Here is a 19437-nt window from a genome sequence, read left to right on the forward strand (position 1 = left end):
CTATTAATAGTTCATCCACTGTCTCTAGTGTGACTTGAACTAAGGTACAGCATTTTAAGAAGCATGATGATGGATTACTAAGCTAAAGTCTCAGCTGTATATTTGAGTTCAAATTTTTTCCTTTTTTCGTATTTTGTATATTTGAGTTCATGTTAACAAACACTCGTTGTCCAAAACGCCAAAAAAAGGAAAAGAAACCTAAGACACGGTCCAGAAGAATGTATAATTTGAGCCGTAGACAAAGGCGGAACCTAGTGAGAACCAAAATAACCCACGATTAGCTAGTTTCGCCCAATTAGGTTCGACCAAAGGCTGCCCAACCCAAGTGAGTCAGACTACGTTGGGCTGGATTGGCCCAATGGGCCCAATTACATTTTTATATTTAAATTTGGGGTTGATTTTGATTGAGTGGCTAAATATCTTAGCTCTTAATATATTATACCAAGGGTTGAATTTTGGCTATGACCAAGTAATAAATAGAACCTTTAAATATGTGTGTGAGTGTGTGATGTGTGTGGTGTTTAAGATTGGGTCTGTTCAATTCATCCGATAAAAAAGGAAAAAAAATTTAGATTGATTTAATGATTAGCTTATTAGTTTGTTTAAACAAGTGTTGGAAGTTCGAATTCGCCTTACTCATGCAACAACTCATTCATGACCAACGACAAACTCTTCAATAAAGATTAGATCCGCGACAGATTCGAAAAGTTTTTTTGTTTTACCTAAAGTTAATAGGTAATTTGGTCTAATTAAATTTTTTACTGTATTAAATTACTAATCGTTTGTGAAATGATTAATACATTTGACTCCAAAAAATATTAAATGTGCTAAAAAAAATATCAAAGTGTGAACAATGTACTTAATAAACGCTCTAAAATTTTAAAAATAATTTAAAATTATTAGCCCCAATAATAACTTTAAAAAAATATTAAAAATATAAGCCTAAAAATTCTTATGCTAGGGTTGATATAGCTCCCTCCCCTATTATTTAATTTAGAGAGCATCAAATTCAATTTCATTGTCATTCATACTTTCCCATCATATTTATAAATAATAGAAATACGTTCCTATTTGGTTTTCTTAATACAATTCATCTTGCTATAGAAGGAAAAACTTTCACTAACCATGCATACTGATTTGCCGGCATAAAATGGTATATAAAAACTGATCTTATCTTATCATAATCTATCTTATTCATATTATTATTAGGGTAGGTAGAGTTTCACTCTAAAACATTGAAATATATATATATAGAAAGATAATACGTCGATATCGTTATATGCAGAAAAACGCAGAGATATAATCCGAAATAATTAAGATAGTTACATGCATGCATGAAACTTCCCCCACAAAACTCAGATGAATTGAATATTACTAACAATAATTTTAAGTGCCGAATTTTTGTTTTGACAACGATATTTGGTATGTAGAGCTATTAAGTCTCGCTTACTTTACATGTTGACACAAACAATAATTAATATTGGCGAGTCAACAATTTGTTTAACAAATTAAAACAATGTTCAAAATTCCATCAGTCTTCGCCACCAAGACTCTGAATAATAATAATAATAATAATAATAAGTGTTTGTTTTTTCTCTATCTTCCTTTGCCCTTTTCAACAAGTTCATTATACTTTTCAATAGAGGCCGACCAAAGTGATTCTATTCCATCCTCCACTCTCATCACTTATTATATATTCTTTCAGATGCTATATACACATTCATATGCACGTATATGTAATATTATTATTATATTCGTGTAATATATATCTATCTATATGGTCAAACTTAAGTATAGTAGTGCTTATCCTGTGTGGTACTATAAATGATACCCTGCTACTCTTGTGTCGCCATATTTGCCGTGTGATTGATCTGATATATAATATAATATAATATAAGATATGATGTGCAATATTCATAACCTAAGTTTTGTTTTGTGTATCTACCTTAATGTGTAAGTCACTTTTGCTACCACTTGATAAGCGTTAAATGTTCTCTCTGGATATCCTTATAGAAATTTTCATATATATAAACTTCTAGTTAGTTTTGTAATTTGTAATTGTTATACTAATTAATTAGTCGAAAACAATCTGAGAGTAGTGCTTCAACAGTAATGAACCAATTATTTGAAACAATGCGACAATATAATTTATTCCTACAATAATATCATTTTGTGCTTAAACTAAAGCAATGCTTTTATTTTTATTTTTCTTTTAACATAAAAAAGAAGGAATAATAAAAGAGCATTGAGGAGTGTTCGGTGGCTCAGGTGTGTGGTGGATCGGGTGAGGTTGATGACGCAGCCAATGAGTGAGATGATCTGGACCTGAGCGTGAGCTACTGGAGCGAAGCATTCGGTCTATTTGTCGACGAGTCGGTGGGTGGAGCCACCTGCAAGGACACTCTGATGCTAAAGTCAGTGTTCGTACAAAGAGGCGGCTAATTAGGGTAAGAAGGGTGACGTACCTCTCGGAAGGGGTAGGGGCTCCCAATTTATACTCTGTACTCGGGTGGATCCTCTGTGGTTAAGCCTACTCACTTGGAAGCTTCTGTTAGTTGTCCAGGTTTCTTCTGCGGTACGAGAGGTGACGCACGGGTCGCCTCTGAGTTCGGGTGGGTCGACCGGATGGTTTGGAGATTCGTAGTTGGACTTAGGGTCCGTAATGGGCTGGGTCGAAACAGTGCCCGGCCCCCAACGCTACTCGCGACCCCATTTTGTCGAATCTTCTTGAGCTCGAGAGTTTGTTAGTGGAGTCCACACATTCAGTGCGCATGAATCGCCACCTCCAGTGGCCTGGGGTGTCGCTTTGGTTTTTGTGTTGAGCATTAAATGCTCTTTACGTTTAATTTGAAAGCAGGAAAAAAGTCAAATTTACCCCTGTCTTTTTGCACTCCCCCAGGCGGTTATTATTCCATACTTTTTGGCCCTTTCTTTCGTAATTTCTTCACTTGCCTCACATTCCCTCCATCTCTTTCTGCTTCCTAAACATTGCTCCCTTGAGGTTTAATTCTCCTCTGCGAATCTCACCATATTTTTCCTTCTGTCGTACCTTCCATCCTGTATTTACTGGTAAGCGATCTTTTCTCTTTTTCTTAGGTACTGATTATCATACTTGCCTTTTCCATTCCCTTGCCGCATGTTTCTGTTGTTGCTTTTGGTGTGTTTGGCTTCTTTCTGGCTTTCTGTGATTGCTGCCTACCTAGGCTAGATTTGTAACCCCCTAACTATCAAAATGTCATGCTTCCAGCTGCGTCACTCTGATATCTCAGGTATTACGACGACTTTTAAAATATTTAATACTAGAATATAAGCATGTTTAAAACTTAAACCGTATTTTTCAAAAGACCGTTTAAAAACAAAACATAAGTCCATACTTACAACCATATATATACATATATATATTAATAACTTACAAGCTTTACATAAAACAAAATCCTAACCCTCTTACAAAAATATAATAGTGATAGCGAGGGATAAATAAATAATAACTAAAATAATAACATCGAATAAACAAAACGTAATAAAACTCTTCGTAAGCCTCGTCATCCATCTCCTGAAATGATAAAGCTATAGTGGGGTGAGAACCTAACCACACGGTCTCACCACAGAGTTTTTAGAATTGTCATAAGAAGATATTTAATAAGAAAACCATTTTCAAATTCAGTGATTATCGTTGTCCTATGAATCCTTTGAAAACTGATGGTCTAACCACCAAAAATTCAAAAGAATTTTAAAGAAAACCAGTTAATTATCCAAAAATTAGAAACTCACTTTTCAGATAAAAGAATCTTAAAAGTTTTCTAACAGTAAGAATGACCAACCTGTTCCAAACATAAATTCATTAAGTCTATACTGAACCAACTTGACATTTTTTGCTAGACCACAACACAAACCAAACATGGCTTCAAGCCCAAATAGCTCAATCAACATCCAATTCACCATAACCTAACCAATTTTCAGTCACAAACACAAGCAGGGATGTTCAAGCACAATCAAGCAGTTACATCAAGTAGAGAAATTAGAAATTAAACAGAATTATTCACATAGGCAAACCAAGTACAATATGCACATCCAAAAAATGTCACATAGATGCATATGATGAATGCCTGCCCTATGGCTGATGAGTCTCATCTGTCGGTTATCAAGCCAACCCGACAAGTCCGGTTTGCTAAACCCTTGGACTGTCCCCCAACGCGCATCCCCATGAGTCTATGCATAGCTTTTTCTCATATATATATCAAATCGCTCAATAGGGGTACCATTCCCGGGAATTTATACGTGCCCGATCATCCTTACGTCGTAGGGACAACAGAGTATCGAGTTTCAACCTGGAACACGTGGTGGCAAGCCACGGTACTTTACCCAGGGAAACTTGTATCTCAGATAAAAGAAGTACAAAAGCCACATATTCATTTATTCATCATCATTTCCGTACTTCATTAACAATTCATATCAAATCAATCATCATTCAAGCCATAAGTCACTTTTTCTCAAATCTCTTTACTTGGAAACCAAAATAAATCCATCTCAGACTTAACTTTAAAATCCTCATTTCTCAAATCATTTCAAGCTCACGAACCACTTTTCCTCAAACGTAAATTCTCTTGTTTAAAACATTGTCACCATTCACAACATCTTCCCAAAACATTTCAAAAACCACACCAAATTAAAAGTCTCCTCTAAAAGATTCAAAATCATTCATCTTTCTATTCCAATCATCAACAATCCCAATTTAAAACATAATTCTTTCTTTTCTAAATAAATCATACTTAAAACATATGATCTTTGAAATAAAATCCTTTTTAAATAATTATTTCAAATGAAGCTTTTTTATTTTTATAAAAATTTCGACAGCATCTTTTTTAAAGTCAGACTCTGTCACCCTTTTCGGGTCCCATCCAAACATTCCTCAAACCATTCTCAATCATTTCCAAATCTCAATCGTTTTCCAAAATTCAACCATTCTAATATCAAGTTATTTTCAAATCGGACCAATTCTAATATTAAATCATTTATAAAATCAAACTAATTCAAAACTAAATTTCCTTCAAAATCAATTCATTTTCATATCTCAAATCATTTCCAAAGCCAATGCATTTACGTTATCAAATTAACTTCATTATCAAATCAATTCTGAAACCAATAAAAACCATTTTTCATAATAATCAACTCAATAACCTTACAAACCAATTTCTTATCAACAACTGCATACCATTCAGGCAATTAGTAATTTAATCCAACAAACAAACACATTCACAAGACAAATATAATCACAGAAATATATTGTTTCACATCAATATCTATTTATAACAACTCTGTAATATAGAATAAATTTTAAGGAAAACCCCTACCTCGAAAAGTTGAACCCATAAACTAGATGCGTCACAAAAACCTTTTCTCTCAGCCTGAAATCAACTACAGCTTCAACCACAGGTCTGTTCACTTCTGCAATAGCAGAAACGGATTTAATCGCAACGGGCAATCACGATAACTCAATCCTAAGACATAAATATCACGGAGATCTTAATAATATATAACAAAAAACTAACAGCGAGGGTTCGAAATAAAATATACTTACGGTAACAGCAAAACGGAGCAGCCGCAATCCCGAGCTGACCCGGCGGCAGCTTCGACAGCGGCCAGAAACTCCGGTGGTCCAACGGCAACCTTAATTTTGATATGAAATCATCGGAACTCAACCTACAATACCAACAGCTCAGAGCCTCTGATAACTTATATTAGAATATTGATTTCAAAAGTTCTAGAAATAAAAACACTTACCAAGAAGGCAAAGGCTCGGCGGTGGCTTCCGGCAGCCAGAACGGCGGCGGTTCGCGACGGTGACATGGCTCTGGCAGCGAGATAGTGGCGGAAGGTGTCTCCCTTTCCCGTTGCATTCTGACCCTTCATCCATAGTTCAGTTTGGCGATGGAGCATATCCACGGCACTGATGGAAGCACGGCGGTGACGAGCTCCCTCAACGGCGGCACGACAGATCTGACGGCGACGGGATCCTCGACGACATCTTCTCTCTTCCCGCAAGCGTTCTCCCTCAATGCGACTACGCGGTGACTTGCAGGCAAGGCTGGGCGCGACGATGGCGCAAGAAACGACGACGACAATGGGCTCTACGGCGGCGACGCGAAGGTGACAGCAGCAGGGCCTCCCTCTTCTCCTCTTCCCTTGCTCATGTCCTCCTCTCTCTCTTCGGCTAAGTTTCCCCGCGCGGTTCCCTCCTTCCTTCGATGGTGACACAACAGCATGGCGGCAGTGATGCGTCTTCCTCTCCTCCCTCTTCCCCCTTTCCCCTTCTTCCTCGACGCCCTCTGCTCTCTGTTCTTCCCTTTACTTTTTTTTCTTTCTTTCTTCTGTTGGTGGGGTATGAAGGGGGTGAGTGGCGGTTTGCATTGGCGGCTAGGGTTTGGGAAAATTAGGGTTAGGGTTATATTTTGGGGATTTAGAGTTTTGGTAAAAATTACGTATAAGGATAGTTTGGTAATTTTAATAAAATTAAGGGTAATAGATTAATTGAAAACTAATTTTGAATCCAATAGTAATATCTATAAAATTATCATTTAATTATTGATTTACAATTTATTTTCAACTCAATAATGTAATTCAATAATTAGATATTATCCGATTAATTTCCTTCAGATCTAAAAATGTCATGAGCCGCAAAATAAATCTCTAAAAGTTGTTTAAATACTAAACTAGTAACCTAGGTTTACAGAAAATGAGTAAACTACGATAGATAGTGCAGAAATCCACTTCCGGGGCCCACTTGGTGTGTGCTGGGGCTGAGACTTGAGCTTTACACGTGCCTAGGCTGTTTCTGGAGTTAAACGCCATGTTGTAACCTGTTTTGGGCATTTAACTCCAACTTCTAACCTGTTTCTGGCGTTTAACGCCAGAATGGAACATGGAACTGGCGTTAAACGCCAGTTTACGTCGTTTATCTTTGAGAAAAGTATGGACTATTATATATTTCTAGAAAGCCCTGGATGTCTACTTTACAACACAATTGAGAGCGCGCCAGTTGGACTCCTATAGCTCCAGAAAATCCATTTTGAGTGTAAGCAGGTCAGAATCCAACAGCATCAGCAGTCTTTTTTTCAGCCTGAATCAGATTTTTGCTCAGATCCCTCAATTTCAGCCAGAAAATACCTGAAATCACAGAAAAGCACACAAACTCCTAGTAAAGTCTAGAAATATAAAATTTTGCCTAAAAACTTATAAAAATATACTAAAAACTAACTAAAACATACTAAAAACTACATGAAATCACCCCCAAAAAGCGTATAAAATATCCGCTCATCACAACACCAAACTTAAACTGTTGCTTGTCCTCAGACAACTAGATAAATAACATAGGATAGAAAGAAAATCAAGAGGCAAAATCATCTCAGAGTTTCTGTATGAAGCTTAAATTCTAATTAGATGAGTGGGACTAGTAGCTTTTTGCTTCTGAACAGTTTTGGCATCTCAATTTATCCTTTGAACTTTAGAATGATTGGCATCCATAGGAACTTAGAATTCGAATAGTGTTATTGATTCTCCTAGTTTAGTATGTTGATTCTTGAACACAACTGCTTTCTGAGTCTTGGCTGTGGCCCTAAGCACTTTCTTTTCCAGTATTACCACCGGATACATAAATGCCACAGACACATAACTGGGTGAACCTTTTCAGATTGTGACTCAGCTTTGCTAAAGTCCCCAATTAGAGGTGTCCAGAGTTCTTAAGCACACTCTTTTTTCTTTGGATCACGACTTTAACCACTCAGTCTTCAAGCTTTTCACTTGGACATGCATGCCACAAGCACATGGTTAATGACAGCTTGGTTTAGCCGCTTAGACCAGGATTTTATTCCTTTGGCCCTCCTATCCATTAATGCTCAAAGCCTTGGATCCTTTTTTTTTCCTTTGCCTTTTGGTTTAAAGGGCTATTGGCTTTTTCTGCTTGCTTTTTCTTTTTCTTTCTATATATAAATTTTTTTTGCTGCTTTTTCTTGCTTCAAGAATTAATTTTATGATATTTCAGATTATCAATAACATTTTCCCTCTTTCGTCATTCTTTCAAGAGCCAACAGATTTAACATTCATAAACTCCACTATCAAAATTATGCACTGTTCAAGCATTCATTCAGAACACAAAGAGTATTGCCACCACATATAAATAATTTGAATTTTTCTTATTAAAGACTTGAAAAAATTATTGCCTCCTTATTCTAAAATTCTGCTATTTTATTCATGTTTAATGATGATGAGAAAAATAAATTATAGCTTAATTGGAGATAAAATTAAAAATAAAGATACTAATTACTACTACTCATATATAACTTCTAAGGTAGATTTCTAATAAGAACAATTATCACAGAGTTAAGGTTAAGATTAGGACTCAACAACCTTTATTTTGGGAGGTAGATGCCTCTTTAGTCTGTGGGGTGCTTGGCCCTTCAAAAGATAGCTTCTGGCGCTTCAGTTCCTTCAGTTCACGCCCTTGCTCTTCTTGTTCCCTAAGCAGTTTGCAGAGCATGCTATTTTGATTTTGCTGTTCTTCCTTCAGTTGATCCATAACTTCTTGCAACTTGGTGATAGATGCTTCTAGGAGCCCCCAGTATTTAATTTGAGGGATTTTCGGGAGGAACTCCTGTGCTCTCCTCTTGATGGAGTCGTCCTGCACTTGTTGTCCTTCTATTGACTTTTTGGTGATTGGTTGCTCAACTGAGATATACTCATCTACTCCCATCTTTACCCCAGCATCTTTACATAGCAGAGAGATTAAGCTTGGATAAGCCAATTTGGCATCTTTGGAGTTCTTGTTTGCAATTGTGTAAAGCTCACAAGAAATCAGCTGATGAACTTTCACTTCTTTTCCTAACATAATGCAATGAATCATCACTGCTCTTTTGATGGTGACTTCAGAGCGGTTGCTAGTGGGCAGTATAGAACGCCCAATGAAATCCAGCCAGCCTCTAGCGACTGGGTTGAGATCTCCTCTCTTGAGTTGGTTTGGGACACCCTTTTCGTTGGTTGTCCATTTGGCTCCAGGGAGGCATATGTCCTCTAGAATTTTGTCCAAGCTCTTATTTGGTCTCATCATTCTCCTATTAAAGGAGTCCGAGTCATCTTGCAATTGAGGCAGCTTGAAGATCTCTCTTATTTTGTCAAGGTGGAGGTGAACAATCTTCCCTCTGACCGGAGTTTGATAGTCATAGAATGCGGTTCTAGCTATTCTCTGCCTGTCTGTCTGCCACAGATTAGAGTAGAATTTCTGAACCATGTTTCTTCCCACCTTTGTCTCAGGATTAGCTAGGATTTCCCAGCTCCTGTTTCGAATTTGCTCTTGGATCTCCAGATATTCGTCTTCTTTCAGATCGAATTTAACTTCTGGGATCACTGACCTTAGACCCATTATTTTGTAGTAATGGTCTGAATATTCTTTGGTTAAGAACTTCCCTTGATTCCAAAGTGATTTTGGAATATTCTCTTTCTTGCCTCTTGAGGTGGTTTGTTTTCCCTTAGGAGCCATGATCTTGGTGAGTATTGGCTTAGTGATCACGGATAAACACACCAAACTTAGAGGTTTGCTTGTCCTCAAGCAAAAGAAAGGAAAGGAGAGGGATATAGGGAGAGCCAAGTTCGAATTGTGGAGGAGAGGAGGGAGGCCAAACAAGGATTTAAAGGGAAGGGGTGGTGGTTTTTTCGAAAATTTTTTTGAAAAAGATATGATAGAAAATGTGATTTGTAAAAGATAAGTATAATAGGAAAAAGATGTAATTTAAAATTGAAAAGATATGAAAGATATTTGAAAAAGATAGATTTATTTTAAAAAAGATAGTGTGAAGATTTGAAAAAGATATTGATGAGTTGAAAAGATTTGAAAAAGATAGATTTGTTTTGAAAAAGATTTGAAAAGAAGTTGAAGAATTGAGAAAGATTTAATTTTAGGATTAAGATATTTTTAATATTTTTGGAAAAGAGTTTGAAAAATGAAAGTATGGGAACATGTTTATGCAAGAAAGTATGGATGGAAATATGAAAATTTGAAAAAAATCAAGTTGGGAACAAAACTTCCTCCCCTCCATAATCCTGGCGTTAAACGCCCAACTGCTGCTTGTTTTGGGCGTTTAACGCCCATCTGTAGCCTCTTTTGGGCGTTTAACGCCCAGCTGTTGCTTCTGGATGGCGTTAAACGCCAGAAATCTTTTGTCACTGGGCGTTTTTCTGAACGCCCAGGATGCTGCAAGTTTGGCATTAAACGCCCAGAATGGTACCCATTCTGGCGTTTAACGCCCAGAAAGGTATCATTACTGGCGTTAAACGCCCAGTAGAAGCTTCTTTTGGGCGTTTAACGCCCAATTGTACCTCTTACTGGCGTTTTCTTGCTAGTGAGCTCCTTTTCCCTATTTTGTACTCTGAATCCTTCTGTAACTCTGTGAACTTAGGCAATTGATACTTTACCTTGAAAATTATTTATATTAAACTTTTATAATTATTATTTGAATAACAAATAAGCTCTACAAATGGCTGGGTTGCCTCCCAGCAAGCGCTTCTTTATTGTCTTTAGCTGGACCTTGCTGAGCTTTTAATCTAGCCTCAGCTTTGAGCATTCTTGCTCAACATTGCCTTCAAGATAATGCTTGATTCTTTGTCCATTAATAATGAATTTCTTATTAGAATCAATGTCTTGAAGCTCCACATATCCATATGGTGACACACTTGTAATCACATATGGTCCCTTCCACCGGGATTTCAGTTTTCCGGGGAATAATCTGAGTATAGAGTTGAACAGCAGAACCTTTTGTCCTGGTTCAAAGACTCTGGGTGACAGTTTCTTATCATGCCACCTTTTTGCTTTCTCTTTGTAAATCTTAGCATTTTTGAAAGCATTGAGTCTGAATTCCTCTAGCTCATTCAGTTGGAGCAATCTTTTCTCTCCAGCTAACTTGGCATCAAGGTTTAGGAATCTGGTTGCCCAGTAGGCCTTATGTTCCAGTTCCACGGGCAAATGACAGGCCTTACTATACACAAGCTGGTATGGAGAGGTCCCTATAGGAGTCTTGAATGCTGTTCTGTATGCCCACAGAACCTAATCCAAGCTTCTTGTCCAATCCCTTCTACGGGTAATTACAGTCCGTTCCAAGATTCTTTTTAGTTCTCTATTAGAGACTTCAGCCTGCCCATTTGTTTGTGGATGATATGGAGTTGCTACTTTATGGCTAATTCCATATCGGACCATAGCAGAGTAGAGCTGTTTATTGCAGAAGTGAGTGCCCCCATCACTGATTAGTGCTCTAGGGACACCAAACCTGCTAAAGATATATTTCTGGAGGAACTCAGCACTGTCTTAGTATCATTAGTGGGTGTTGCAATTGCCTCTACCCATTTAGATACATAGTCTACTGCCACCAGAATATATGTGTTTGAGTATGATGGTGGGAAAGGCCCCATGAAGTCAATACCCCATACATCAAACAACTCAATCTCCAAGATTCCTTTTTGAGGCATGGCGTAACCATGAGGCAGATTACCAGCCCTCTGGCAACTGTCATAGTTACGTACAAACTCTCAGAAATCTCTAAAGAGGGTAGGCCAGTAGAAGCCACATTGGAGGACCTTGGTGGCTGTTCGCTCACCTCCAAAATGGCCTCCATATTGTGACCCATGGCAATGCCATAAGATCTTCTGTGCTTCTTCTCTAGGCATACACCTATGAATTATTCCGTCTGCACATCTCTTAAAGAGATAGGGTTCATCCCACAAGTAGTACTTTGCATCAGTAATTAATTTTTTCTTTTGTTGCCTGCTGTACTCCTTGGGTATGAATCTTGCAGCTTTATAGTTTGCAATGTCTGCAAACCATGGTGTTTCCTGAATGGCAAACAATTGCTCATCCGGAAAGGTTTCAGAGATCTCAATAGAGGGAAAGGACGCCCCTTCTACTGGTTCTATCCGGGACAGATGATCAGCCAATTGGTTTTCTATCCCTTTTCTGTCTCTTATTTCTATATCAAACTCTTGCAGAAGCAACACCCATCTTATGAGCCTGGGTTTTGAATCTTGCTTTGTAAGTAGATATTTAAGAGCAGCATGGTCAGTGTACACAATCACTTTTGATCCTACTAAGTATGATCTAAACTTGTCAATGGCATAAATCACTGCAATCAATTCTTTTTCTGTGGTTGTGTAATTTTTCTGGGCATCATTTAAAATACGACTAGCATAATAAATGACATGCAGAAGCTTGTTATGCCTCTGTCCCAATACTGCACCAATGGCATGGTCACTGGCATCACACATTAGTTCGAATGGTAATGTCCAGTCTGGTACAGAAATAACTGGTGCTGTGACCAGCTTAGCTTTCAAAGTTTCAAACGCCTGCAGACACTCTGTGTCAAACACAAATGGCGTGTCAGCAGCTAGCAGGTTGATCAGAGATTTTGCGATTTTTGAAAAATTCTTTATAAACCTCCTATAGAATCTTGCATGCCCCAGAAAGCTTCTAATTGCCTTAACATTGGCAAGTGGTGGTAGTTTTTTAATTACTTCCACTTTAGCTTGATCCACTTCTATTCCCTTGTTTGAAATCTTATGCCCAAGGACAATTCCTTCAGTCACCATAAAGTGACATTTTTCCCAGTTTAAAACCAGGTTGGTCTCTTGGCATCTTTTCAGAACAAGTGCTAAATGGTCAAGGCAGGAACTGAATGAGTCTCCAAATACTAAAAAGTCATCCATGAAGACTTCCAAGAATTTTTCTACCATATCAGAGAAGATAGAGAGCATGCACCTCTGAAAGGTTGCAGGTGCATTGCACAGACCAAAAGGCATCCTTCTGTAGGCAAACACTCCAGAAGGACATGTGAATGTTGTTTTCTCTTGGTCCTGAGGATCTACTGCAATTTGGTTGTAGCCTGAATAGCCATCCAAAAAGCAGTAATATTCATGACCTGCTAGTCTCTCTAGCAGCTGGTCTATGAATGGTAAAGGAAAGTGATCCTTCCTGGTGGCTGTATTGAGCCTTCTGTAGTCAATACACATACGCCACCCTGTAACTGTTCTTGTAGGAACCAGTTTATTTTTTTCATTATGAACCACTGTCATGCCTCCCTTCTTGGGAACAACTTGGACAGGGCTCACCCATGGGGCTATCAGAAATAGGATAAATAATCCCAGCCTCCAGTAACTTGGTGACCTCTTTCTGCACCACTTCCTTTATGGCTGGATTTAGCCGCCTCTGTGGTTGAACCACTGGCTTAGCATTGTCCTCTAATAGGATCTTGTGCATGCATCTTGCTGGACTGATGCCCTTAAGATCACTTATGGACCACCCAAGAGCTGTCTTGTGTGTCCTTAGCACTTGAAGTAGTGCTTCCTCTTCCTGTGGATTTAAAGTAGAGCTTATGATCACCGGAAAAGTGTCACCTTCTACCAGAAATGCATATTTCAGGGATGGTGGTAGTGGTTTGAGCTTGGGTTTAAGAGGTTTTTCCTCTTCCTGAGGAATTTTCAGAGGCTCTTTTGTTTTCTCTGAATCCTCCAGATCAGGCTGAACATCTTTAAAGATGTTTTCTAGCTCTTATTCAAGACTCTCAGCCATGTTGATCTCCTCTACCAAAGAGTCAATAAGATCAACTTTCATGCAGTCTTTTGGTGTGTCTGGATGCTGCATGGCTTTGACAGCATTTAACTTAAACTCATCCTCATTGACTCTTAGGGTTACTTCCCCCTTTTGGACATCAATGAGAGTTCGTCCAGTTGCTAGGAAAGGTCTTCCTAGAATGAGAGTAGCACTCTTGTGCTCCTCCATTTCCAGCACTACAAAGTCAGTGAGAAAGGCGAATGGCCCAACCCTGACAATCATGTCTTCAATCACGCCTGATGGGTATTTAATGGAGCCATCAGCAAGTTGGAGACATATCCGGGTTGGTTTGACTTCTTCAGTTAAACCAAGCTTTCTGATAGTGGATGCAGGTATTAGGTTGATACTTTCCCCAAGATCACATAAAGCTGTCTTGGTGCAATTACCCTCTAATATGCATGGTATCATAAAGCTCCCGGGATCTTTAAGCTTTTTCGGGAAGCTTTTCAGAATGACTACACTGCATTCTTCAATGAGGAGAACTCTTTCAGTTTCTCTCCAATCCTTCTTATGACTCAAGATCTCTTTCATGAACTTGGCATAAGAGGGTATTTGCTCAAGTGCCTCTGCAAACAAAATCTTTATTTCAAGAGTCCTGAGATAGTCTGCGAAGCGGGCAAATTGCTTATCCTGCTCCTCTTGGCGGAGTTTTTGAGGATAAGGCATCTTGGCTTTGTATTCCTCAACCTTAGTTGCTGCAGGTTTATTTCCTACAGAGGTGGTTGGAGAAGCCTTTTTAGGGGGGTTGCTATCAGCACTTGTGTGTGTCTGATCCTTTTCTGGCGTTTGAACGCCAGAGTTATTCCTCTCTAGGCTCTTACTGTCCTCAGAGGGATTTTGGATAATATTTTGCTCATCCTCTGTCAGTTGTTCTTTTCTTGGCTTTCTGCTGTTCTGAAGTGAGGTATTTAATGTTTTCCCACTTCTTAATTGAATTGCCTGGCACTCTTCTGTTATCTGCTTTGATAACTACTGTTTTGTCTGATTCAATTGTGCTTCCATATTTTTATTAGCATTTTTAGTGTCTTGTAGCATCTCCTTGAATTCTGCTAGCTGTTTTGTTAGAAAACACAATTGTTGATTGAGTTCAGCAACCTGTTCTGGAGGACTAAAGTCAGTTGATACTGCCTTAGCTTCTTCTTTCATGGAGGACTCATTACTTATGTACAGATGCTGATTTCTAGCAACTATATCAATAAGTTCTTGCGCCTCTTCAATAGTCTTTCTCATGTGTATAGATCCACCAGCTGAGTGGTCTAGAGATATCTGAGCTTTTTCTGTAAGCCCATAGTATAAGATGTCTAATTGCACTCACTCTGAAAACATTTCAGAGGGGCATTTCCTTAGCATCCCTTTGTACCTCTCCCAGGCGTTATAAAGGGATTCATCATCCTCTTGTTTAAAGCCTTCGATGTCCAGCCTTAGCTGTGTCATCCTTTTTGGAGGGAAATATTGATTCAGGAATTTGTCTGATAACTGTTTCTATGTTCTTATACTTGCTGTGGGTTGGTTATTTAACCACCTCTTAGCTTGATCTTTTACAGTAAACAGAAACAGTAACAGTCTGTATACATCCTGATCTACCTCCTTGTCACGCACTGTGTCAGCAATTTGCAAGAACTGTGCCAGAAACTCAGTAGGTTCTTCCTGTGGAAGACTAGAATACTTGCAATTTTGCTGCACCATGACAATGAGCTGAGGATTTAGCTCAAAACTGCTTGCTTTGATGGGAGGTATACAGATGCTACTCCCATATGCAGCAGTAATGGGGTTAGCATATGACCCCAGAGTCCTTCTGGACTGTTCATTTCCACTTAGATCCATGATGGAGAAAGGGAGATGATGTGAATTGTAAAATATAAAATTTTTTTTTTGAATACCGAAAATTAAAAGGAAAATAAAATAAAATAAAAATAAAAATAAAAAAATTAACTATAATTTCAAAAATTAAAAAAATAGTTAAAAAGGAAATTGAAAATTAAATTAAGAAATAAATTAAAAAGATTTGAGAAAGGTATGATTTTAAAATTTGAGATTGGAAAAGATAAGATAAGATTTTGAAAAATATATGATTTTAAAAATTTTGATCAAATCAACCTAATGAATTCGAAAATTATGAGCAATTAAAGGAAAGGATATTTTTTTTTGTTTTGATTTTTGAATTTTATGAGGAAAGAGAAGAACACATAAAAGACACAAGACTTAAAATTTTTAGATCTAATGCTCCTTGTTTTTCAAAAATTTTGGAGGAAAAACACTAGGGAACACCAAACTTAAAAATTTTAAGATCAAAATACAAAGAAAACTCAAGAACACCTTGAAGACTGACAAGAATAAAATTCAAAGACTCAAAAACATAAAAAGAACACCAAACTTAAAATTTTTAGAAAACTAAAAATAAATTTTCGAAAATTAAATAAAAATAACAAGAGAACACCAAACTTAAAAGTTTGACACAAGATTTAATCAAAGAAAAATTATTTTTGAAAAAGTTTTAAAAGGAAGATACCCAAATACCAAGAACATAAGCACAGCGCTCTAGCCAACTGAGCTACAAATTTAACGTGTTTTAAAAAAGGTATTTAATATATATAAAAAATTTTTGAATACTGATAATTTGAAAATGCACAAGAAAAATAAGAAGAGACACAGAACAGGAAAAACTAAAGATCAAACAAGAAAAATAGCAAGAACAATGAACACAAATTTGAAAATTTAAAAGAAAATAAAAACATGCAATTGACACCAAACTTAAAATATGAAACTAAACTCAAACAGAAAAACTCAATTATTAGTTTATAAAAATTTTCGAAAAATTTAAAAAGAGAAAATAAGGATTTAAAAAAATTTCAACCAAAAACAATAATAGAAGACGCAATTTTAGTGACTCTAAACTAAAAAGATAAATTTTTCCTAATCTAAGCAACAAAATAAACCGTCAGTTGTCCAAACTCAAACAATCCCCGGCAACGGCGCCAAAAACTTGGTGCACGAAATTGTAAATCACACTTTTTACAGCTCGTACCACTAACCAGCAAGTGCACTGGGTCGTCCAAGTAATACCTTACGTGAGTAAGGGTCGAATCCCACGGAGATTGTCGGCTTGAAGCAAGCTATGGTTATCTTGTAACTCTTAGTCAGGATATCAATTATGATTATCAGTTTGAATTGCGAAGAATAAAAGAGCATGAAATAAATACTTGTTATGCAGTAATGGAGAATATGTTGGAGTTTTGGAGATGCTTTGTCTTCTGAATCTCTGCTTTCCTACTGTCATCTTCTTCACGCACGCAAGGCTCCTTCCATGGCAAGCTGTATGTTGGTGGATCATCGTTGTCAATGGCTACCATCCGTCCTCTCAGTGAAAAAGGTCCATGTACATGGCTAATCATCTGCCGGTTCTCACTTGTGATGGAATAGGATCCATTGATCCTTTTGCGTCTGTCACTACGCCTAGCACTCGCGAGTTTGAAGCTCGTTGCAGTCATCCCTTCCCGAATCCTACTCAGAATACCACAGACAAGGTTTAGACTTTTCGGATCTCAAGGATGCTGCCAATGGATTCTAGCTTATACCACGAAGACTCTAGTCTCACGGATCTGAAAGTTCTGTTGTCAGGAGAGGTGATCAGACTCATGAGCCAGGAACCCAAGAGATACTCATTCAATCTAAGGTAGAATGGAGATGGTTGTCAGGCACGCGTTCATAGGTTAAGAATGGTGATGAGTGTCACGGATCATCACATTCATCATATTGAAGTGCGAATGAATATCTTAGATAGAAACAAGCGTGTTTGAATAGAAAACAGAAATAGTTGTATTAATTCATCGAGACACAGCAGAGCTCCTTACCCCCAACAATGGAGTTTAGAGACTCATACAGTTAAAGATACAAAGTTCAGATCTAAAAATGTCATGAGCCACAAAATAAATCTCTAAAAGTTATTTAAATACTAAACTAGTAACCTAGGTTTACAGAAAATAAGTAAACTACGATAGATAGTGCAGAAATCCACTTCCGGGGCCCACTTGGTGTGTACTGGGGCTGAGACTTGAGCTTTACACGTGCCTAGGCTGTTTCTGGAGTTAAACGCCAGGTTGTAACCTATTTTGGGCGTTTAACTCCAACTTGTAACCTGTTTCTAGCGTTTAACGCCAGAATGGAACATGGAACTGGCGTTAAACGCCAATTTATGTCATTTATCTTTGAGCAAAGTATGGACTATTATATATTGCTGGAAAGCCCTGGACGTCTACTTTCCAACTCAATTGAGAGCATGCCAGTTAGACTTCTGTAGCTCCAGAAAATCCATTTCGAGTGTAAGCAGGTCAGAATCCAATAGCATCAGCAGTCTTTTTTTCAGCCTGAATCAGATTTTTGCTCAGATCCCTCAATTTCACCCAGAAAATATCTGAAATCATAGAAAAGCACACAAACTTCTAGTAAAGTCCAGAAATATGAATTTTTTCCTAAAAACTAATAAAAATATACTAAAAACTAACTAAAACATACTAAAAACTACATGAAATCACCCCCAAAAAGTGTATAAAATATCCGCTCATCAAGAATCAAACACGAATTGAGAAAGAACAGTGGTACTTTATTAATCCATAAAACTCAGCAGAGCTCCTCCTCTCAACCTAGGAGGTTTAGAAACTCATACTAACAGAAAATACAATGATAAACGTGTAAAAGTAGTGGAAGATCAAAAACAATCTTTAAACAAGAGTGATCTTCTACTTTAAATATTAAACTAATGACTAAGGATTACATAAGAAGGGTAAAACAGTCTTTTAGTGCAAAAATCCACTTTTGGGGCCCACTTGGTGAGTGTTTGGGCTGAGCTTGATTGGGATCCACGTGCTAGGAGGCCTCTAGAGCGTTGAACGCTGGCTAGGAGATCCTTCTTGGGCGTTGGATGCTGGTCTCTTCTCCTTTGGGCGTTGGACGCCTGGACTAGGGTAGATGGCTGGCGTTGAACGCCAGTTTTGGGCCTTCAATTTTAAAGCAAAGTATTGACTATTATATATTTCTGGAAAGCCCTGGATGTTAACTTTTCATAGCCATTGAGAACGCTCCATTTGGACTTTTGTAACTCCAGAAAAGCTCTTTCGCATGCAAGGAGGTCAGATCCAAGCAGCATCTGCAGCACTTTCTCTGCTTCTGAATCAGACTTTTGCTCGAGCTCCTCAATTTCAGCTAGAAAATACCTGAAATTGCATAAAAACACACAAACTCATAGTAGAATCCAAAAATGTGAATTTTACACTAAAACCTATGAAAAATTAATAAAACTTAAATAAAACATACTAAAAACTATATGAAAATGATGCCAAAAAGCGTATAAATATTCGCTCATCAGAATACCAAACTTAAATTGTTGCTTGTCCCCAAGCAACTAAAAACAAAGTAGGATAAAAAGAAGAGTAAGATACAATAAAGATGAGCGAGACTTAGTAGCTTTTTGCTTCTAAATAGTTTTGGCATCTCACTATCCATTGAAACTCAGAAGTGTTTGGCATCTTTAGGAACTTAGAATCCAGATGATATTATTGACTCTCCTAGTTTAGCTCTTTTTTTATTCTTGAACACAGCTTTTAGAGTCTTGGCCGTGGCCCTAAGCACTTTATTTTCCAGTATTACCACCGAATACATAAATGCCACAGACACTTAACTGGGTGAACCCTTTCGGATTGTGATTCAGCTTTGCTAGAATCCCCAGATAGAGGTGTCCAGAGTTCTTAAGTACACTCTTTTTGCTTTGGATCATGACTTTAACTGCTCAGTCTCAAGCT

At 37.7% G+C, this 19437-nt stretch overlaps 1 protein-coding gene across 3 annotated transcripts; it reads right to left on the reverse strand.

The window, feature by feature from the left end:
* On the reverse strand, positions 3353 to 6460 carry LOC110268054. Of its 3 annotated transcripts, XM_021113957.1 has the most exons (4): positions 5782 to 6460; positions 5579 to 5701; positions 5393 to 5498; positions 3353 to 3553 (listed from the first exon to the last, which is right to left on the reverse strand). In XM_021113957.1, exons 1-3 carry the CDS (start codon positions 5912 to 5914, stop codon positions 5440 to 5442), a joined length of 315 nt encoding a protein of 104 aa, XP_020969616.1. In that variant the 5' UTR covers positions 5915 to 6460; the 3' UTR covers positions 3353 to 3553; positions 5393 to 5439. The 3 variants fall into 3 exon arrangements, with proteins under 3 accessions (XP_020969616.1, XP_020969617.1, XP_020969615.1); XM_021113958.1 differs by lacking the exon at positions 5393 to 5498 and having other exon boundaries at positions 5782 to 6458; XM_021113956.1 differs by lacking the exon at positions 3353 to 3553 and having other exon boundaries at positions 5103 to 5498.

The sequence above is a fragment of the Arachis ipaensis genome, chromosome B10 (genome assembly GCF_000816755.2).
Source record: "Arachis ipaensis cultivar K30076 chromosome B10, Araip1.1, whole genome shotgun sequence".
NCBI lineage: Eukaryota > Viridiplantae > Streptophyta > Magnoliopsida > Fabales > Fabaceae > Arachis > Arachis ipaensis.